Genomic DNA, 23,059 nt, shown 5'->3' with positions numbered 1-23,059 from the left:
GCCAAAACATTCAAAATCTGATTGCATTGCTCTTCATTATTTCTTATTCTCTTTCCTCTGCAAACTCCATTAACTCACATCAGAAACACTTACAGGTAATGCCTCTGAGCTTTTGTGTAAAATGTAACCAGTGGCTCTCCAAGGACAGAGATGACGTCTCTGGCAATATTTCCATCTACTTAATTCTAAAGACCTTTCAAGCAAGTTCCATTCTTTGATCCAAAGAAATATTGACCTGCTGTCTCCTAGACTGAAGTTCCTTCATGGACAAATATTGAATCTGTTTTAAGTTATTAGAGGATGTAATCCAGAGCTATTTAAAATATCTCTGGGTCATTCCTTAGACATTACCAATGGTTTTGACATTGTTCTAATGTTTTACTCCATCGTGAATGGGGGGTATGTGTGTGTATGTGCCTGCGTGCATTCCTTTGGAGTAGCCATCCTTTGGAGACACTCACAGGTACTTAATTTACTAAATTCAGACTACCACAGAAGAATCATTATCTCTGTGCTCACAAGTTAAGGGACAGTTGTGGTCACTTCCACATGGGGAAACATCTGGGGTCAGTTGCCTGATCAGTTTCCACCTAATCTCTGACCAGTGTGCTGGTCACCAGGGTGCACCTGCCAAATGGAGTCCACTGCAAGTCCACAGATTTTGACATGTGACTAGAAGAACTCAGGGAGGACTTTCCCTAATTTAAAAATAATGCTATCACAGCATGCAGAGAAATGAAAGTAATCAGATAAAAACGGACAGCACACTGTCCCCATCATTTCTGGTTTTAATCAGAAAGCTATTCCATTTAATATGTTGTGAGTATAAAGAGAGTGAGGCAAGCTGCCAAATGCTTTACTTGCCCATTAAAACCCATTAAAATGATCCTCCTCTAGTTAAATACCCTATGCTGTCAGTATACCCAACTTGGAGAATCACTTTATCTCTGTTGTTGAATATTAAGTACTTTTTTTGTGTGTGTGTGTGTGATTTTTTTGGCCGGGGCTGGGTCTGAACCCACCACCTCCGGCATATGGGACCGTTGCCCTTCTCCTTGAGCCACAGGCGCCGCCCAACATTTTTTTTTTTTTTTTTATACAGAGTCTCATGATGTCACCCTCAGTAGAGTGCTGTGGCATCACAGCTTACAGCAACCTCCAACTCTTGGGCTTAAGCGATTCTCTTGCCTCAGCCTCCCAAGTAGCTGGAACTACAGGGGCCCGCCACAACGCCTGGCTATTTTTTTGTTGTAGTTATCATTGTTGTTTAGTTGGGCTGGGCCAGGTTTGAACCCACCAGCCCCAGTGTATGTGGCCGGCACCCTACCCACTGAGCTACGGGTGCTGAGCCAACATTAAGTACTTTTAATGATTCATTTACTTATCTTCCTTTTCAAATACATCTCTTTGCTAAATTTCTATGATTTCATGGACATTTATTACTCAAGCTGAATCTAACTAAGTAGATTTAAGTTGCTGTCTCATTGATTTCTGGGAGAGTTCAACTTGTGTTATTTAGGTCAAGTAAGTTGTGTTGCCACCTGTTGCTTTTTAGGGTGTGTGCGCTATCAACATGCTTTACAAAGCATTCTTTCCAGCGTTCAAATTATTTAACGTAAAGTTCAGACGTTAGTTCCTTTTCACATAGTAAGCTCATTAAATTGGAATTTGTGTTAGTCATGGGTTCTAATAAGAAGATACCCTATTAGCCTAGTTCTTCATTATTATCAGTAGCTCCATTAGAAAAACAATTTAAAAATAATAAAATGTTTACTATTCAAGAGGTATAATTGGGCGTATTGTACTCCTGAAAAATGTTTGCTTGTGAGGAAAAGAATGTTAAGTTCATTAGTGTTCATGGTCAATTTCATCCCAAAGATAAGAGATGTATTCATTTTTCAAAATTTTAGTCTCTGTTGATTTTATAGCAAATCCATATCACAAATTGATGAAAATGGCTTCAGTCAGATAATTTTCAGATCCTCAATCAAGATGAATAGAATTGTTTATTTTACAGAATATCTCTTACCCTTCTAGAAGCTTGTGACTTAACCCAAACCCTAATCTAAAAATGAACTGGTAAAAACTACTTTGAATACTTTAGTCCTGTTGGGTACAACAGAAATTTAGACAAAGGGAAAGGTAAAGGCTTTCTGGGACATCCTCTTACTTCCTCAATCACATAAAAATGAACTGATGAAAATTACTTTCAGGGAAAACAATCATCTATCCATCTACCACTTTATTGCCTCTACTCTTAAGTGACATTTTTTAGTTGAATTATCATATGAATATAGTACTCTCAATAGACTTTCTTTTTTTTTTTTTTTGCAGTTTTTGGCCGGGGCTGGGTTTGAACCTGCCACCTCCAGCATATGGGGCCGGTGCTCTACCCCTTTGAGCCACAGGTGGTGCCCTCTCAATAGACTTTCAATCGCATTTTAGCCTGTTACTAACATCAGCCAGATTAATAAAACTGTAGAGACCTCATCTGTCTGACACAGAAAGTAAATGCAGGGTGCAGTAGCAATGGGCACATCATGCCTTCCAAAGTTCCTATTAACCCAATGATTTGACAATCCTTTTCTAACAGGTTATGATCCTTCCTTTACTTACGGAATCCCTAAACACCGTCCTTCTAGTATGTGAAGATCAAAATAAAAATACAAACTATATTGGTTTCATGGTGCATCATGGCTATTTAGACCTAGTCTTGTTTCTCTCTAGCTTTGGCCCCTGGATGGTTCTATAATTTATAAAATAGCTCAACTATTTCGTAGAAAAAAGAATGGTTTAAATGTATGAATAAAAAATGAATAGCTTCTTTTGAATGATCAGATTCAAATGAAAGAAAAATTTGTTGGTGGGCCTGCAGATGGACGCCTGGGCTTTCTGCTAACTGACCTGGTCTCCACTCCTGTGTCTGTTCACCTGCAGAGCCCTTCAGCGCCTCCGTCTGGGTGATGATGTTTGTGATGCTGCTCATCGTTTCTGCCATAGCTGTTTTTGTCTTTGAATACTTCAGTCCTGTTGGGTACAACAGAAATTTAGCCAAAGGGAAAGGTAAAGAAGCTTTCTTCAGCATGACTCGACATTGATACTCTTTCATTTACCTTCAGTGAAAACTTCAGTTCTTAGAACACATTAACCTATATTGCCTTGGTATGCCATCCAAGGCAGATATGGGGGTCATTGACATGGCTTATAATGCCAGACAAGTATGACTTACTCACTTCAGCTGAAAGAAGGATAAAACAAAATGAAACATTTTAATCTTGTTATAATATGAAGTCGATAATTATTAGGTAAAAACCACTGATACTAAATTTGTCAAGAAGGCAAATTTGAAGGAGGTTTTTTTTGGCAATTAATTTTTAAGATGTGTGTCAAAAGAAATGCTAAAATTGTAGTCAGTGTCAACTTCAATCTAGGCATAGAAAATGGCATTAGAGAAGCTAGTTTAAGAACATTTTTCAAACTACTGATTTGATTTGCATCTGTTTGAAGATAAATACATAAATATAACTATAACTATAAAGGGCATCTTTCCCCAAAGAGTTACATTTTCTTCTTGATAGGCCTGACTTTAGTTAGGATCATGTTAATAAAAGGACAGTTAGTACATGTAAAATTGAATGGGAGGCATTCATTGGCTAACACTCCTTAAGAGGCTCCCTCTCTAGCCAGGGTTTATGTCCTGGACATAAACACATTACAGCATTTTGAGTAGTTGGGTGTTATCAGAAAGGTGCCATGACCAAATCTCTTTCCCCCGAAACGACTTGTTACAGTTGAAGATATCTTAGTCTCAAATGCTCTCAAAAAAAGAACACCTTAATTTGGCACATACTCTTTCTACTTGGAAAATCCGGGCTTAGAAACCTTCAGCAGGTCATGGGACTCTAGTAAGCAACTTGGTTTTATTGAAATCTTCTTAACTACTGAAGAGTGATGACTGCTACATAAACCATCTCCAATCAACTAAGGCAGTAAAAATGCCATTCGTAATCATGTGTTGTTTAATGGGATACTGCAACCCTTCACTAAAGGGGTGCTGGAAAATGAACACTGATATCACAGCATGTCATTAAGAAGCTTTCCAACAGTGTAGAATCTGAGACAATTTCTGTAAGGGATCGTACTGGGGGAGACTAGATATTTACCTTTGCGTAGTCTCAGCTTGTTCTCTTGTGAATTTACATATCTGTTGAACGAATATTTATCAAGTGGTTACTATGTTCCAAACACTATAAATCAGATAGAGAATTCTCGACTCTAAGGGAGCTTAGAATCTAATTGTAGAGAAGATGTGTAAACACATACCCAAATAAACATAGATTGTAATAAACATCCAGAAGGAGGAGGAGGGGGAAGAGGAAAGGAAGAGGTGAAAAAGGAGAAGAAGGAATGAGCAGTGTGAGGGTGAGGGTGTGGGGTCCTGCGTTACAGGACAGTCGCACAGGAAAGACTGATCACTGAGCTGAGCCCCGAAGGGTGAGAAAGAGTCAATCATGTGTAAAATAGATAAAGTCATTCCATGGAGGAGAAACAGTGAATACAAAAGCCTCGAGGGAGGGAGTCAATCTTGCTATGCTCAAGAAACAAAAGATGTGAGCAAGTGAGGTGGATGGCAGTGTAAGATGAAGTCGGAGATACCGGCAGTCCACTGCGGCAGGCATCTCAGATTTTCTTCCAAATGCAACACAGGTACAAAGTGGAAAGGTCACTGGGGCTGCTCTGTCAAGATAGTGGGAGGGAAGCAGCACCGGGAGGAGCACGGGGGCCCGTGAAGAAAGTGTGAGTTTTCCAAGAGAAAAAATTACAGTGGTTTGGTCTTGGATGAGAGGGGTGCAGATGGAGATAAGTGGATAAATTTGAGACAGTCTGGAAATGGTAAAATGACTCAAATGCCATCACCTAAAATGATTTCTCCCTTGACTAAAGGGTGCCCTGTAAAACTATTAGGAAGAAAACAACCCAGAGTGCTGTCTCCCCAGAACTTCCTTTACTGCAATGCTTTCTCCTTCCTGCTCATCTGCACCTGGGACTCTCAGGGAAATGACAGCTACTTGTTTCTGTGTGCAAAATGGGTTTTGTTACATTTCACTGCACTTTATGGGGTTTTGTTACATTTCACTGGGTTTTGTTACATTTCACTGCAAGTTATACAGCCCAGGAATAGTATTCATAAATCAGGAATCCCTAAAAGTCTTAGATTCTTTGCAACTATCTATTTATGCTTCTCAAATAGCTGTCACTTCTGATCAACAAGCATCCCTAATAAAAAATTAAGTACTTCATAAAGTTAACTGGGTTGACTCTAATTATTTTTTCCTTAGAGTTCTTAGCCTCAAGGAAATAAGTCCAGGACAGCAAAGAGAAAACAAGAGATTGAGACTGAGAAGAATAGAATTAATTACTTTCTCTTTCATGTGTTGTATCATGGACATTATAAGTATTGCTGTAGCCTGAATTTGGCCTGTGATATGCAGAAAGCTGACTTTTCCTAGGCTCCCTGCCCAGATCTTCATAACTTCCATCAATCTGAATTCACTGATGCCATTTTATTTATTGCCCATTCTGCTTGCAATGCCGATTAAAGTCTGGGTGGATCATTTTTTCACATCTTTATTTATTTAAATGATGTAAAAATTCACCTTCTGTTAAAGGAAGACCTCCCCCCCAATGAAATGAGAGCATAAAGCCATTCTTTTTTTTTTTTCCGTGTGCAAAACAAAGACTCAAAACCCCTAATGTTTGTATTTTACAGCCTGCATATTGTTCTGCCTCTAGTTAAATCTATTGCAAGGAACATTTAAGAATCTTGCAAGGGACACATAGCTCTTGCAAGGATACAATGGGGAGGGGGGGAGGCCTCTGATATCAGTGTTCATTTTCCATGAGCCTGCGATGAAATGTCGTCCATCTGTGAAGGGTTGGAAGAATTAAGCTCTATTGTTTCATTCCTCAATGTCTCCATTTGGAGAGAGCTTTAGTTTGGTTTAATTCTTACTTTGCGCACACTTGACGTCTGAGTTTCAACAGGAGCAATTTCAAGGGCCAGTCCGGCTTAGAATACCAAACATAAGTCCCACCGAATTGCATGGTTCTCATACAATAGCACAGCCAACCAATTCTAAAACAGCCCCCATGAACACGTTTTTGTCAGTCTCTCTTTATGTTTATGAAGAAGACTGGTTTTCCCAAAGGGAAATCAAATCCAAACTTACAATAGGTCATAATACTATTTCTTATTCAAACTTTCATATTGCATAACCTTTTTCTTTCTTTTTAAAAAAGAAATGCAGCAAAACCCCCAGTTAGATAGGAATGTAGGAAGAATGATATATTTTTTTTAAGTTATGGTGGTTATTGTCCTGGGACAGTGATAAAACATTATCATCATAACCGCGCTGTAATTCCATCTTCTGGCAACCTCCAGGGTTGCTGGTAGCTGCTGTATATGCACAAGTATGCACTTGGAGAAAATGCTGAGAATGTCTCTTCTATGATTTGCAGCACCCCACGGGCCTTCTTTTACAATCGGAAAAGCTATATGGCTCCTTTGGGGCTTGGTGTTCAACAACTCCGTGCCCGTCCAGAATCCTAAAGGGACCACCAGCAAGATTATGGTGTCCGTGTGGGCTTTCTTTGCCGTCATATTCCTGGCCAGTTACACGGCCAATCTAGCTGCTTTCATGATCCAAGAAGAATTTGTGGACCAGGTGACTGGCCTCAGTGACAAAAAGGTAAATCATTTTCCTCTCTATCTGAGGTTGGTCTTAACTCTGCTCCTTGCAGAAGGGAGTAGTAATTTAGGCACCTGCCATTCAGACCCATCAACTTTAAAGCACAAAGCCACACACATTTTTTTTCCTTAACTTAAATTGTCGTATTGCCAAAAACTTTAGGAACGGAATCTTACTCTTAGCTCTCCAGTGGCCATTTTTCCCATTTATATAGTCTTGCTGATGTTACTGAGGGTCTAGGATGGAGGAGCAAAGGACAGCTTCCGCTGGCATTCCTCCTTTCAAGGAGAGCGTGGTGTTGAGGAAGGCCCGCCAATCTGGACAAGGAAACCTCGGGAGACAGAATGCAGTAGGCTGTAGGTGCCTCCTACTCTGTGACCTTAGATTAGTCTCTTGCACATTTTGGGTGTTGGACTCCTCATCTAGGACATGAAAAAAAGAGTATTTTCTAAGCCTCAACTAGAGACAAAACTATCTGACAACTCCTTTCTACTCTACAGTCAGATTAGCTTCATCACCAGCACTTATGACTCACCTGAAATTTCTTCAAGGCACACAAAAGAAGCAGAGAGGGGTTTTTTTTGCTGTTAAATTTCCCACTAATTATTCCTATTCAGACTCATTTGCCATCTTCTCTGATGGGGCTGTGCGTCCCGTGTCAGTAAGAGGGGAGTGTTAACACCTGCTCTCTCCATTCTTCACTGAAACGTGACACGGCTTTGGGGGTTTGAGTGGGTTTTCAGAAACACACACAGAGGAAGGAAAGAGGAAACCTGGGTGCATCTTCCTATTGAAATTTTAGTTCAGAAAACAAATTGTGACTTGCTAAGCTCAGCAAAGTTGAGATTGCAGCACTGCAGAAATTTTTTTCTGGTTCGGCATGTGTGCGTATAATTTGTCTCTCTTTATAAAACTGCTTTATCATATCTTGTTGACATAAGTCTCCACATACCTTGCGGCATTCATACACAAACTGCTGAATGGGAAATCAGTGCCTGAAAAGCCTTACAGCTTCCCCATGACATATGCTGTGATTGAACAAGGGACAAAGAATCTTATCCAGAGAGATGGTGAAGGGTTGGGGTTAAAGATAGAATCACCTTCCCATGGTAGCTGGAGTAGGGAAGGGTCACTGTGCTCCCCACAGTGCTCAGAGCCCTGTGTTATCTGACCTGCTCCCACGTGCTTCCTCCCCAGGCTCACTGAAGCACTCTTCCTGTTTCTTCTCTCTTACCCTCTTATTTCCTCCTCAGCATCCTTGCGCTTCCTATGTCCTCTGCCTAGAATGTCCTCCCCCCATTTTTCTCATGGTAGAATTTCACCTCCTCAGAGAATTCTTTCCCAGCTACTGTGATGATCTTGGCAGCCTGAGCTCAGGCTCCTGTGAAACTTAAATTCCAGTAGAAAGAAATAAACAACACACACATAAGCCTCAAGAAAGAGGCAGTTTTCAAGCAGGAATAACTCTTGTAAAGGAGAGAAAACTCATGAGACTAAAATTGGCTTGGGGGAAGAGGACCTCAGGGATGTGATTTTGATAGAGTTATCTTGCACTTTGGAGATGCTCAGTACATGCTGGCTGGTTGAATAAATAATTGCATGGTGCATTGCACATTACACGCCCCACTTGGGTTCTCCAGAATCCCTCTTCCAGCTTGTTTTGCAAGCTTTGCTGATGAGGGCTCACGTCAGAGATCTTTGTGGGATTATTGCTTTGGGGCTCCAGAATGGTAAATGCCGGGGAATTTAAGTGCCCGCAATCTTTATAGTGACCTATAACCAACGACTAACAGTATGACAGTACAAAAGCCCAGCTGCTCCCTTGCTTCTAAGCAGGACAAACTCCAAGGTATGACTGGGGCCCCACAGGACAAGCTGAGATGGAGACCTAACCTTCAATCGCACACCTAGGATTGGTTTCCTCCCCATCTCTAACCTTCCCTAACTTTTCCCCACTTCCTTCCTGAAACAACTCCATGCTCCCGAAACGCATCACTCATAAATTACATGCACCCAAAGCCTTCTCTCAGGGTCACCTGTCAGGCCCCCACCTAAAGCACCTGGCATGTGGGAGGCAGCAGATAAACCCTGCAAGGTGTGTCCTGCTTCATCTCAGCCTCTCCCGAGCTGTGTGATGTCCTTAAAGCCATCTAATCTCACTGCGCCTGCCTATTCTTCTCTGTCAATCTGGGAATCACGATTGTGGTGAGGATAAAAGGAGACAGTCTATGTAAATGTGCCTCGTAGCCTATAAATTCCTGTACAGGCACAGAGCGTGGGTATGTGGCCCCATCCGTTATGGGATCTAAAATGCAATTCCTGGAAGAATTGCCTGGAGGGTCAGTGAAGCAGCGGAAAGCCATGTCCTGGACGAGAGGGCTTTTTTTCCAAAAAAGTAGTTGGCAGCAAAGTCTGCTTTGTATTGCAGTTTTCAAAGGCAAGGGAGAAAAAAACAAAAAATCCCTTGCTACATACTTTTGATCTAAATAACATGACCGCTTGTGGGAAAACTCATTACAAGCACTAATCATTCGACTGACCTTTGCTGACCTGGAGAGACCCCATAACGGACGCCACAACCTCGAGAGATACAGCTCAGTTTGCAGGCCGGAAGCATTAGCGGCGAGCCGACAGCTCTTTTAATTAAATGTTTGCTACAATTAGCTAAACAGCAAAATTCTTGGAGTAAATAAGCTGAAAGCTCCCAGTAGATTAATAGCAGATACACTAAGAAAGTCTACAAAATAAAAATTTATATTGAATCAATTTATTTTAATACGGTACACAGTGGTTGGTTTTGTTTTGTTCTTTTTTTTTTTTTTTAATCATGAATACCTGTGTAACAACTCGGGTTTACAATGCTTTGAAGCCATTAGTACTTGCTGTGAAAGCTGTGAATTTGGAGCCCATGGTGTGCTCAGATGAACCAGGGCTTAAATTTTAAACAGGTGAATTCATGGGTAGTTGCACCCCTAGGAGTCAGGAAAGGAAAGCTGAAGTGCTGGTGCAGAAGCTTTACAAAATGCCAGGGATCATCATGATACAGGAACTGCAGGTCTAGGAGGCAGATCTATGTGGTGGGAAAAGCAATATTGTATCTGAGAGTCCAATAAAACTGGATTCAAATCCTGGCCTTGCCATACAGTGATAGTATAGCCACCTGTTTGGCAATATCCCCAAGGCTTAGTTTCCTATTAAAGGGAAGATAGTATTTCCTTTCTGGCGAGGTTGATATGGGGATCGGAAATAACCCTCATACCACACCTGGCACATGGTGGACAAGCTTGCTGTAGGTGTTACTCCCTCCTTCCCACTCCCCTCTCATTCCTCTCTCTCCCCCTCGTTCTCATTCCTCTCCTTCCCTTCCTCTCTCTTCTCCTCCTTCCTCCTCCTCCCCATCTTCATTATCATCACTGCCTAAGTCCAACCATTCTTCACTTTCAGGACCTGAAGTGTTATTGCACTGATTAGGTCTTTTAGAGGGAAATCAGGGAACTTCCCTGGAAGGATGAGCCCATGAGCATGTGCCCAAGGAGTGGCACTCTCTCTGGGCGCTGGACCGCACTCTCTCTGGGCGCTGGACCGCACCGCCACGTGCTCCCTGTTCTGACAGGTGGCCTCCAAGCCAGTCCTCCCTCTGCTGAAGGTCACACCTGCTCAGAGCTCTCAAGAAGCACGTGGAGCTTCCCCATCAGAAGACTACGCTAGAAATAGGGGCTCCAGTTGCCAGATGTCCCTTATTTACAGGAGACAGAAATATTTTTAATAAATGTATAGCTTTAGGTTCCTCAGGAGAATGAAGAAATGTCTTAGTTAATTGCTGAATTGTCCCGAAATTTTTATTTCTTAGCCCTGAGGTGTCTCTACCTCCTCCATTGCAAAATGCTTGCCACTCAGAAGACCCTTCAGGACTGTCCCCATAGTGAATGAGAAAAATATTAGAAAATAATCCTCTGTCCTCCAGACTGAAGGGAGACAGGCTTTGTTACTTGGCCAAAGCCACCGTGGGTAATGACAGGTGGTAAACATACATACAAGCTTCAGAGGACTCCAGGTGTTCTTCTGAGCACTTTGAGATCAGCTGCAAAAACAATCCTCAATTTAGAAATAGGGAAACTCAGTCTCAGAGACCTTAAGTGGCTGCTCCAAATGATTCAGACTTTCAGTGACAGAGGAGAAGGTGAACTCGGCTTCTCCATGTCTGAGGCCAGGCGAAACCAGTTAACATAAATAGCAAAGGCAACTGGAGAGAAGCTGGTGGAGTTCCTCTGAGTCTGGGTGTTGCGGTTACGTTGCTCTGTGGTCTTGTTGATGACGGAGGCCTCTGCCCCACCCTTGCTTTGCTAACGCCCACTTCTCTTTCTTTCTGCTTGCACCTGGGACGCTCTGGAAGTTACACTAGGAATCATTCCTGTAGGAAACATGGCGTGTATCCTTACGTCAACCCTGGGACTTAACAGATGAGCCATCCTTGCTCCTTAAATGTTTTTCACGCCATAGTTCATGACTCTTTAGCGAGCCATGAAATTGATTTAAGGGTTGCAAACATTAAAAAAAATAGAATGTAACTGACAACATCAGAGCATGTCCCATGTAGAAAGAAGCAGCACTATGCCGTCTCTCATGCACAGTGGAAAATGGATTGTGAGTCGCGCTTTAAAAACTTTGACAGCCTGTAGTCTAGAGGGAAAGATTCCTGGATCATGGTGTCAGGCTGAATTTTGTGTGGGTGATGGTACTATCAAGGCTGGGGAAGTGAAGAAGCCATCACAGAGGCTGACTATCTGTTTCCGTTGCTGTGCGGCAGGGAGGAAAGCGAATCTTTAAAGAGTTAAGCAGCAGATGGGGAGTGACACGGAAGGCATTTAGTCACAGAGGCCAACTCTGGATGTCTCTGGAGACTGGGAATGGCTGCTACAATAACTAGCTTTATGAACAGCGCTGTTGCCTCTGTCCCTGGAGCAGGTGGCTGCCACACAAATGTGTCTGGGCTTGTGCCTCCTCCCCTTTTGGTGAGGAGTGAAGGTGCTGCTTGGCAGAATGGCTGCAAAGAACATTTTGCTGTTCACGCACACATGCGCAGTCACTCACGCACACACACAGAGTCCCAGCACAAGGAGTACCCCGGAAGGAGGATCTCGTTTGGACAGTGGATGGGCCCTTCTCCCAAACCCAGTGATGCCTGCTTATTAGAAGTGGTTTGCCTAATTTAGGGGAAATGATTTACAACTGGAAATTTTAATTAACAGTGAAACGAAGTATGAGTCTGGATAAAAGAAAAAATGTCTCTAGTTGTCTGACTCTTGGGTAAATTCGAGGACTTTATCCATTAGTTCTTGGCTCTGTAGAAAGACCTCTGAGTTGTCGTCCTGGCTCTGACGCTGATTTGTTGCGTGCTCTTCCCGCATCAGGGTCTCCAGGTCTCTGAGGAACAGTAGAGTTAGGACCTTGGCCTGTGGCCAGGCGTAGCTGGGTTTGAATCCCAAGAAACAAACTGCTAGTTGTATAGTATTATGGTTCATGTAAGCTCTCTGAGCTTCAGTTTTCTCATCTGTAAGATGGAGCCTCTAAAATTAGCTACCTGGCAGGTTTTGTGAGAATGAAATGAACTAAAATTTGTAAAGTTCTTGGCGTAGTGCTGGCCCCAACTAAGTTCTCAAAAAAGTAGGAGTGAGTCATTATCATCATCATTTTTCTAGTTCCAGAATTCCATATTTCATAGAAACAATGAGGCCCACGTTTCTTTTTTGTCCATAACGATAATAAAAATGAACAGTAATAAGAGCTTTATTCTGGAGTGCTTGTTCTGGTCTAGGCACTATTCCAATTACTTGGTATATGTGATATTCTTAGATCTTCATAGTGGCCTGACAAGGGAAGTGCTGGTGTGATCCTCACTCTGCACGTGGAAAATAAGTGGAGGCGTGTGCCATGGACGATGTAGCTAAGCTCTGACAGTTTGCGAGCGATAGAACTTGAATTCCCAACCAGTCAGTGTGAGTTCATACTTCACATTGCCACATGCTGCCTGTAGTTTTTACTTACATCTCCAGAACTCAGCTCTAGTTCTCTTGACTTCTCATCTGCTTGAGTCACCTGACACATGGACAGACACGATCAGCCAGGCCATCAGTGGAGACTCATGACACATGGACAGCGTGCCCTTCTGGGGGCTGCAGAGGCAGGCAGGACCTGGGGTGTCTCCAGGAAGCCAACAGTCAGCAAGACTTCAGCTCCCCAAACATTCATGGAGCCTGCCCTGTGCCAGGCATTGTGCACTTGATAAATACTATACGAATGACTGAGTGAGTGGCCACACAGAGGCGTTTGTGGATGAGGTGAAGGTAATTGTGAATGAGGCTCAGAGAAGGGAGTGACTGGCTGGGGATCATGGAAAATTTTGTCATGAGGTGGATAATGAGCTGAACTTAAGGTCCAACCTTAATCCCAGTTCAGTCAGCATTTCCTGGGCGCTGTGTGCCTAGACATTTGCTGGACTCGTTAATGGCACAGAAAAGTTCAACCTGTCAAACATCTACAGAGCATCCTGCCGGGCCCTGTGCTAGGAGTCAGGGGACAATACGGGAGACAGACATTGTTTCCTTTGCTCTGGGACTCACAGACCAGTCCGAGATGCGATGAAGTAGAAAGAAAGTACAAAAATGAATGGCTTTTCCTTCTGCCCTGCACTAACGTATGCGTACTTTTACTCCCAACATCAAGCAAAACAATCACTCATTTCTTCTTCCTCTTCTCTCCTCTTTCTCTCCCTCCTCCTTCGCTTTCCCCTCTCTCTCTCCAGTTTCAGAAACCTCATGACCATTCCCCACCTTTTCGATTTGGGACGGTGCCTAACGGAAGCACAGAGAGAAACATTCGGAATAACTACCCCTACATGCATCAGTACATGACCAAATTTAATCAGAAGGGAGTGGAGGACGCCTTGGTCAGCTTGAAAACAGGGTAAGGATGGTGGTTCCTTTCTCTCCACAGGCCTGGCAGCCAGTAAACCTTACAGAAATCCACTCTCCCCGAGTGCCCTGATGCTTATCTGCTCCCTTTGTTATATTTTCTAAAAAATGACCAGCAGTCCGGATGGACTCCAGTTGAGAGCTGTTTTTGTTAATCTAATGAGCATCATGGGTTTCCTTCTGAGTTGTGTTAAGAGAAAGCAAAATCAGGACATTTTGAAATGCAGAGAAACAGAGGGGTTTCTTAAATTGATAAAGGAGTTTTTTTAATCAAATAGAAAGACCTAAGAAGGTTCTGAATTTCAAGTAGTGAAAACAATGATTTCTATCAGATTTTAAATAGGAGTTGTTGTTTTTTCTGGGGTGATGCATTATATGACAGCTTTATGTGAAAAGTAACTGTATAATATTGATGATGGAGAAAGAAAATATGGAGAAAAAGGCAGCGAGAACGCAAATCATCTTTCTAAGGTACAGCTAACGTTCTTGTCTATCTTTGGTATTTTGTTGTGTAGCACATCCTCAGTATCTGAAACTGTGAAAAGCACCGAGTTCAGGGGTTTAGGCTTTGGAGACAGCCTAAGTTCTGCCTAGCCTCATACCTAAAAGCAGAATAATAATAACAGGACCTAGAGAAAAAGCTTGATGGAAAACGTTTTTGTTAGTACCTGGGACGTAGACAAAACCTAATTGTTAGTGTTGGGGTTTGTTGTAAAAAGTCAAGGATGTGTGAAATACACTTTGGAAAGGGTTCCATTAAAGATGGCCTATTTTAAGTGAAAGAGTTGTTTAATGAGGAGAGTTTTGATTATCCAGACAAATAATCAAAGATTATTTGCCCTTACGTAGGGCATCTTGGTCATGAGGGATTCCCGAGACGGAATCGTGACGGCAGGTACATTTTCCTTGCAGCTTAATAAATAGCCTCTTCCCCTTTGGTTGTTCTGCAGGCCCATTGCGAAGGCCTAGTTCCTTGCTTTGTATCTGGTATGAGATGGAGGGTTCTCTTTAAACCATCAAAGTCTGAATCTCTGCATAATTCCCCAGGAGTTTTGGCTGTGAACATTCTATCCTTCCAGCCTCTGTCTTTGGAATTTCTTTGGTATCTTAGCAGGGGTTGGGAGTGAATTTATTTAGAAGTCAAGCTTAAGATTTACCCAAACTCATTTATGCGCTGCTCATTCTGGCTTGGAATTTTTTTTTTTTAACTTTTAAAGTATAACAAAAATGCCAAAAGATTACAAATATTAAATATACTACTATATGGCTTTGTACAATATAAACTGATCATCGAGGTCATCAACACCCAGAATACATCTCTCCCACCCCAGACATAGCATTTTGGTCAATATCTTTCACTAACCACTTGTACTTCTAATGCCATAAATTCTTTTTGCCTGTTACTTTAACATATAAACAAAATCACACCATAAGTTTTCCTTTTTGTCTGTCTTTACTGGCCCAGGGTTTAATTTATGAGATTGTTGTATATCGTTCCAGTTCATTCATTATCACTGTTGTATAGAATTTCATTGCTGCCTTTTGGGGGCAATACACAATTATAAGAGGGACTTTACCTAACAAATGCAATCAGTGTGACCTGGTTTCTTGTACCCTCAATGAATCCCGAACAGTAAATTAAAAAAAAGAAAAAAGAATTTCAGAGTTGCAATATACCACAAATTTCTCTCTTTATTCTAATTTCAAGTAACATTGGAGTAATATCCTACTTTTGACTATAATAAATAATGCTTCTAAGGACATTCTTGTGTCTTTGGCTGCACAAGAGAGTTCACTTCTTGTGGTATATACCTGAGATTGGACTTACTGAGCCATAAAGACAGATTTTTAATGACTTTCCAGCTTAATCGTGGATGTGTACTTTTTTTTTTTTTTTTTTTGCTTGTTTCTACTGTGGTCTTTTAATCAACACATACTGTTGCTTTGGACAGACGGTGAGCACAAATGTGGATGACAATGATTGGAAACAATGGTTGGATCCTGGCTGGCTCCCTGGATGCCCGTTTATCACTCAGAACACAAAATGGGTTGTTTTCTTTCTTTTGAAATCTTTTTTTAATATAATGCAATAAAAAGGAGTAGAGAAATGGGAACCATCCTGGGCCATAAATTGTACAAATAGTTTTCTGGAAGCCATATAATAATTATAACATCCATCTTGGTAAACTTGGGCAGATGGTAGGTTCTTGCTATACTCAGTCTCCCATGTGGTGGGATGCTTTGCCTATAAACTCAGAAACTAGAGCTAAAGGAATATGAGTCTTTTTATGAAGAAATAACTCAATACATCCTTGGAGATGAAAGCACAGCAGAGCTTTTCTCCCTCTCTGGAGGTCCAGTTTCAGAATGGTTAATGTTTAGAGGATAACTGCATGTTTAACAGGCTTCTTGGTTAATTATTTAAATAATTTAAATTTTGAATAGATAATATATGACTCAAAAAGTATATAAAAGAAAAAACAATGAAACATCTTCCCTCCACACTATTTCTCATCTAATACACCCTGCATAAAAACCACATTTACTCTGTCTATCCTTCCAGAAAGTTCTACCAGATCTTTCTATGTCAAAGCATAAAGAGCTATAGAGTTATTTTTTATAGATTCATAGTCTTTCATTAGGGTAATGCACCATACGTATGTAGTCAGTCCCCTGTTGATGGATACTTAGGTTGTTTCTAACCTTTTGCTATTGCAAACTGCACTGAATGAATGAATATCCTTGGACGCGTCACATACAATGTAGAATAAATTTCTGAAGTTTACACATAATTTTGACAGACGTTGACAAATTTTCCTCCAAAAAAAATCCATACTTACCCCCATCAATGTATGAGAGACTTTATTTCCACCACATTGTTTTCCCAAAACAACATCTAATTGGTCTTCTAAAATTTGCTAATAGGTAAGAAATGTAGTGACATGTATTTTAATTTGCATTTATTTTATTTTCGGTAAATTTTGACCACATTTTCATACATGGTTAACAGCTATCTGCACTTCCTCTTTTTATTTTATTTGTTGGTCTTTTTCTTACTGATTTGTATATTAGAGGTACGAGCCTTTTATTTGTAGTGTGATCACAAATGTTTCCCCTAGCTTTTCTGTTTGTTTTTTGAGTTTGCTGATGATTTCTTTTCTCTATGCAGATTTTTATTTTTTTTTTCTAGTCAAATAGAGAGGGTGCCAAAATATGAGTACACATTTTAAAAAAGGGAAAAACAGTCTTAAACTTGTAATATTCAAGTCACATTTGACTTTTGCAATGTGAGCAAAGAGGTGCTCAAACGTGACTTGTATTTATCTTTTTATCGGTACATTTTGAGTGTTACAGTTGTCGTGCAGTTTTCTTCTTTTCATAAAATATGTACACGTGTTTTGGACACCCTCTGTGTAGCTTGGTCTTACAGCTTCTTGATTTTGAATCATCATTCAGATGTCTTTGCTGCTCTAAGATTACAAAGTAATTATCTCATGTTTTCTTCTATTTTGATTGCCTTGGTTGTATTTGGAAGTTTTCTTGGTGTGTGGCATGAGCTGTGACTCCAACTTCTTAGATGATGATGAGAGTCAAAATATGGGAACCCCCAGAACACAGCTGCACCAGGATCTAATAAGCTTTTAGAGCTGGTGGTGTCTTTCCTATCCCATGATAAGGACATGACCTTTCAGGCCTCTGCTTCATCATCACACTTACAGATCTTTTTCTTCCCTCTCTCCCATTCTTATTTCCTTTTAAAAATTTTTTATTACAAAACATATTATTGTTTAAGGAATAATAATAATAAAATGAAATCATCATGTGCGTACCATCCAGCTTTAAAAAAAATGGTCAGTATTTTTTTTTTCTTAAACTGTATATAGCATCTCTAGAAGGTTCCATCCCTCTAGAAGGTCGAAGGAGATGCCCCTAATTAAATTGCTCAACTTTAGGACATTCCCTTTCTGCTGTCCCCTGCTAACACCCTAAATGCCAGCAACTCTTGATTTAGAACATGTAGACCTGCTGGGCTCCCCCTCCAGCCACGAGTCTCAGTAACATCTGATGCTTGGCAAAGCCATGTGTGTAGAATAGACACCAAGTTAAGTGAGAGTATTGGTCATAATTTCCTGGGAGAGGCTTGAGCCCAGGAGGGACTTTAGATGAGAGTGAGAGTCGAGAGTGAGAGTCCTGGCTGGGGTCGAGTCTGGACCCTAATGTTAGCCGTGGTTTTGCACAAGCTATGTCACCTCCCTGGGCCTCAGTGTACCTGTCTAAAAAACAAAAGTCCTGAACTCTTTGAGCTCTAAAATAGTTCTGAGAGTCTTTAATTTGTATCAAACACTTATCAAAGTCCAGGCGTATTTCATACACAAATGACTGTCAGTTTTGCACAAAGGATTTTGAATAACGTTCCAAAGCTGGGTGTTTTCAAGCCTGGTCAATGGACCAATTGTATTTGAATCACATGATTACTTGTTAAAAGCCAGATGCCTCGGCTCAGCACAGGACTTTCTCTTTAGCCGTGGAACCTGTGAATCTTCATTTCCCCCACTCCAAGAGATTTTGAAACATGTTAAAATCTGAGAACTACTATTTCAAAGACATCTAATAAACACATTCTTTTGAGACAGGCGTATGAAGAGTAGACAAACCAAATCCCTTTCTTTAGAGTCCATAATTGTTTGAAGAAAAGAATAGGCAGAGAGAAACTTGGAAGTTAAGTTTCATTGCTTATTGAAATTCATAGTAAAGGTAGAGAAATTAGCAGGCAAATCAATGAGAAAATAATTTGATGTGTCAACATTGACAGAGATAGGATGTTTCAGGAATGGATCCTGAACGAATGGGGGATGTCTGGTTTACGACCAACGTTTTTCAAAGTATAGCCTGAGTCTGAATCAGTAGGGCACTAATAAAAATGTGGATTCCTGAGTCCCACTGAGCCAGCTGAATCACAGTGTCTGTGGGGAGAGGCCTGGAAATCTGCACGGTTTAACGAGTTCCTCAGGTGATGCAGATTTACACTAATCAAATTTTAAGAACATCACTCTAGAAGCGGGAACTGAAGCTGAAATGAGTGGAAACAGATTTAGATTTACAAATGCTCCGTCATCAGAAGCTGATGTTCTCCAAACAGTTCTGGTGAGTGCGCAAAACTGCAAGCCTAGCACTTACACCAGACTTAAACAATGTCCCTAGAACTCCAAAGGTCCTAATCTTTCACGACACAGTGGGATATTTGGCCTTTTAATTTTAATCGGCTTTCATGTACTATTACGTATGTATGTATTTATGAAAAAGTTCTGATTTCCTGAGAAGCATCAATCACCAACCCTCAGACTCTCCTAATCACCTACACGATTTCATTCTCAGCTCAATGATGTGGGGAAACAGACAAGTCTCTTTACTTTGAGTAGTTGGAGGAATTGGAAATTCCTCTCTCTTTTTTCCAAGTATTTTTTATTGTGGTAAAATACACGCAGCGTAAAATTTGCCATCTTAGCCATTTGTAAGCACACAGTTCAGTGTTAAAAAATACATTTATAATATTGTGCAACAGTCGCCACTTTCCATTTCCAAAACTCCTCATCTTGTAGAACTGAAATTCTGTACCCATCACACAAAAACTGCTCGTAACTCCTGGCCCCGGACACTGCAATCTCTGTTCTGCTTTCTGTACCTATAAGTTTGGCCACTTACAGGGTGGAGAGGAACTTGCCCTTTCCCCTGAAAGTTCATGGAAAGATCAAGTCACAATTAAGGCAGATTACTAAGAGAAAAGTTTACTTACCAGGCCTATGGGGAGAATCACAGGGTGATCACCCAGTATCCCAGTGAAGTCCAGATATTTTTATACCTGCCCTTTTGGAGGGGAGGGGCAATGAGGAGTGCGGATAATTCTTTTTAGGGGTGACAAATAGTATTAGAGAAGAAAGGAAGGAGGGAAACAGATCAACTTGTAAATTAACCCAAGAGACAAGTATTACAATGTTTTAAATGATTTGGGTCAGGTCTGGTTGCATTCTTTGTCTGGAAAATTCTGTTGAGCCATCTCCTGTGGTTTAAGTTATAAGAAAACAAACAGAAAAGAACATTTTCCTGCCTTTTTGATTACTGGCCTCGGGCAGGAATGCAGGTTTTCATTCCCCAAAAGAATGGGGAGGGTGTTTAAAAGATAACTCCTAAAACATTTCCTTGCTCTTTTTCTCCCCGTCACCTCTGTTACAGGTTCTCAAAGCCTGTGTGATTTAGGAGGACAGATTTTGGCTAGTGCCTCTGGTGATTCAGATGAGGTAGTTTATGGGCTTTGCGAGGTTAAATGGTTGAATATTGAGGGAGTTCTGCATGGAGTGGACAGGACAAGGAGGAAGAAAGGTATTTCTGGAGGAAAGTGCAGGATGAGTGGAGATGCGGAAGAACGTGAGGTTAGGCTTGGGCATATTAAGTCGGAAGTGCCTTTGCGGCAACAATACCTTTGTGATATCGAGACTTCACAACTTGTGGGCTGCAGCCCTGAGCACTTTGTGTGCCTCCCCCCTTCAATCCTCACAACACTCCTATGAACTGGGCGCCAGGGGTCTCTAAGGGCCTCGAGCTGTCCAAAGACATGGTCCAGTCACTCAGCAGAGCTAGCAAGTTCTGCCAAGTTAAAGTAAAAGCATACTCAAGAGGAGTGAAAATAAAGCAGCTAGGACTCTCCAGTGCAGCAGAGAAGAGGGCAAAGTTTATTTAAGGTGCAAAGCATAGACTTTTCCAAAGAGAGACAAGGGATAAGAGGAGGCTGTTCCAAAGACAGTACACCGGTATAAGTATCTCTTCCTAATTCCCTCCATAATTATCTATAAAGGTTTCACTGGTCCCCCAAAGCCCTAAAGTATTCTTCTCTACTTCTTATTGGTCACAGATTCCCTCAGTCACCATGTGGCCCCGTTTTCCTTTACGTTTCAACAATAATGACTACCTGTTATTTTCCAGGTAATTGTATGGTGGTGGCTGTTCATTCTGCGATGCTTCTGGCATTTGCTGTGTGCACTGTTCTGCAAGCTAGACATTGCATTTTGTGGAAAACAGAACATACTTGGTCAACAGAGTCATGACCAAAACTCGTTGTTTGCTACAGGGCCCTTTTTAATTTCCCTTTGTGCCCAACCCAGGAGTCTGTCCACCTGTCACCCACACCAATCAATGAAGAAATAGATGAAAGATCAACAGTTTCACTTTTATTTACAGAAAGGCCAGCAATTCTGGAGAACAGTGAAGAAAGCTCCTCAAAGAGCTGGTCTGCCCTCCTCTTTCCCTTTGTTACTTTTAGACTCTCACAGTAAAAGTAAACATCAGCAATGTTATTAGTCATCACAGTACATGTTAAACAGATCTTTCTTCATAGGTTACAAGGTTCCACAATATCTCCCCATCTTAAAATGGTTCTATCTTTAAAGCATTCCTACTCTAGACTCAATTCATGGTTAGTCACCGCTTTACTAAGTGCATTCCTGAGTGTGCTTTGTACATGGGGTCCTTGACTGGTTCCGTGATCCTTGGAGCGTCCTGTTTCCCGCCTTCATCTGTGACAGAAGGCCAGGTACATGAGTACACAGGTCCAGATGGCAGCATCTGGCCGTGCCCAGCAGCACCCGGCATGTGGTGGTTATTTAGGGTAACAGTGGCACCATCACTCATCTAAGAGGCCAGGATTTTCTTCTACTTCCCTGTCACCCCTTTCTATCCTTAAACACTGGATATTATCACTCTCCCTTTTAAGAGATGAAGAACTTGAAACTCAACAAGTATAACCTGGTTGATTACCCAATAGGCTATTTAGCCAAATAACTGCATTGTTATTATGAAATGTAGTAGAAGCTAGGCTTGCCTCCAGGGTTGGAAATGCCAGCTGAGCAGTTGGCTATATAGGGTTAGAGTTCAGGGAAGAACTGGAGATCAAAGTTACATAATGTACATCATATATAATATGCACATATCATACAGTATATAGCATATGACTTGATGATCTGAGAGATGATAAAGTCACAGCAACTTCATTTTTATTCTCAAAGCAAACCGGTCCAGGCACCCTGGGACTGACAAAGCAAAGGTAGACCAGGGCAGTATAAGGATCCTCGCTGCAGTTTCGTTGCTATGCAGAGCAGGTTCTTTCAAGGATACCATTTGCACAGGTTTTGTTTGCTATATTTTATCAGTCAACCGGAATCAAACACGGATGGTTCATTTTCAGCTACTGAGTTCGAAGGCAGCCGTAGACATCAGGGTTCAGTGAGCTGTTCTAAATGGGATAGCGTCATCTCCAGAGCAAGTCAGACCGATAATGACCTGGTTTCTGAGATCCGCCCCCACACTGCAAATAAAGCTCAGAAATAATTGCTCCTGCATCATAGAGTGAGGCAACTTTTTCCTAAATAAAAAGTCAGGAATGTAGGAATGTGCAGACCTCTTTTTTTTTTTTTTTTCTTTTTGGGACTCAGAATTATTTCCTGTTAAACTCTATTAAAAACAATATTAAATGATTTTCAAGGCCAGCCATTTAAAATCTGTTAAAAGTAGAAAAATGGGGGGGGGGAGTTAAATAAAGTGTGATCATAATTCTTTAAACTCAGAGATGGGTACAGAAGAAAGGAAAGAGATGAAGGAAGCAAAATGAAAGGAAATACATTAAAATATTATCAGAGATATCGCTGGGTGATTGAGAGTTGGTCTTTATATCATTTTATATTTAACAAATTTTCAGTAACACAAGTATTACACTATTCAGAAAAAAAAACAAAACCTCCTTTGGATTGTAACTTTTCAGCTTCTTCCTGTATTTCTTTTTCATATTGTTGACACGTTTGCACAGGCTGAATCAGGGTATGGGCAAATCTGTTTTGATTTCTTCATTTAATACAGTTCTGCTGATTAGTTTTCACATTAAAGACCAGGCGATATTTCAATTAGTCCTGCTGTGACAAATTCTACAGTGTCGCTATTACTACCAGCGGTAGGATAAAGTGCGTAAAGCCTAAGCATCCTGGATTCCAATCCCCACTCTGTGACAAGAATCTGTGGGACAAGTTCATTAACCTCTTAGACTCCAGTTTTCCCCTTTTATCAAATGATGCTAATTATGGCTCCTCCCCTTAGGCGCTTGCTGTAAAGATTAAATGATATTCAGGCACAGAACACAGTGTCTGACGCATAGTAAACGTTCAAGAAAAGTTTGAACAAATGAAACATGTGTTCTGAGCCTTGTTTACAATAATGCCGCACACGCCAACATTTGCAGCAGAACGGTTAGCTCTCATCTCAACCCTGAGAACTACGGTCTAAGGAGCCCTGTAAAAG

General features: G+C 41.2%; 1 protein-coding gene across 1 annotated transcript in view; it reads left to right on the top strand.

Annotated features, from left to right (window-relative positions):
* The window catches only part of GRIN2A (glutamate ionotropic receptor NMDA type subunit 2A), a 446,701-nt gene that overhangs the window by 365,891 nt on the left and 57,751 nt on the right, over positions 1-23,059 (top strand). Inside the window, exons 9-11 of the mRNA XM_053556038.1 lie at positions 2,938-3,063; positions 6,520-6,749; positions 13,552-13,712. Coding sequence (XP_053412013.1) covers positions 2,938-3,063; positions 6,520-6,749; positions 13,552-13,712 — 517 coding nt within the window. The remainder of the gene's footprint in view (positions 1-2,937; positions 3,064-6,519; positions 6,750-13,551; positions 13,713-23,059) is intronic.

This window comes from Nycticebus coucang, chromosome 12 (assembly GCF_027406575.1).
Source record: "Nycticebus coucang isolate mNycCou1 chromosome 12, mNycCou1.pri, whole genome shotgun sequence".
Classification (NCBI taxonomy): Eukaryota; Metazoa; Chordata; class Mammalia; order Primates; family Lorisidae; genus Nycticebus; species Nycticebus coucang.
The sequence above is the reverse complement of the archived record's forward strand: the minus strand, read 5'-3'. Positions and strand labels throughout refer to the sequence as shown.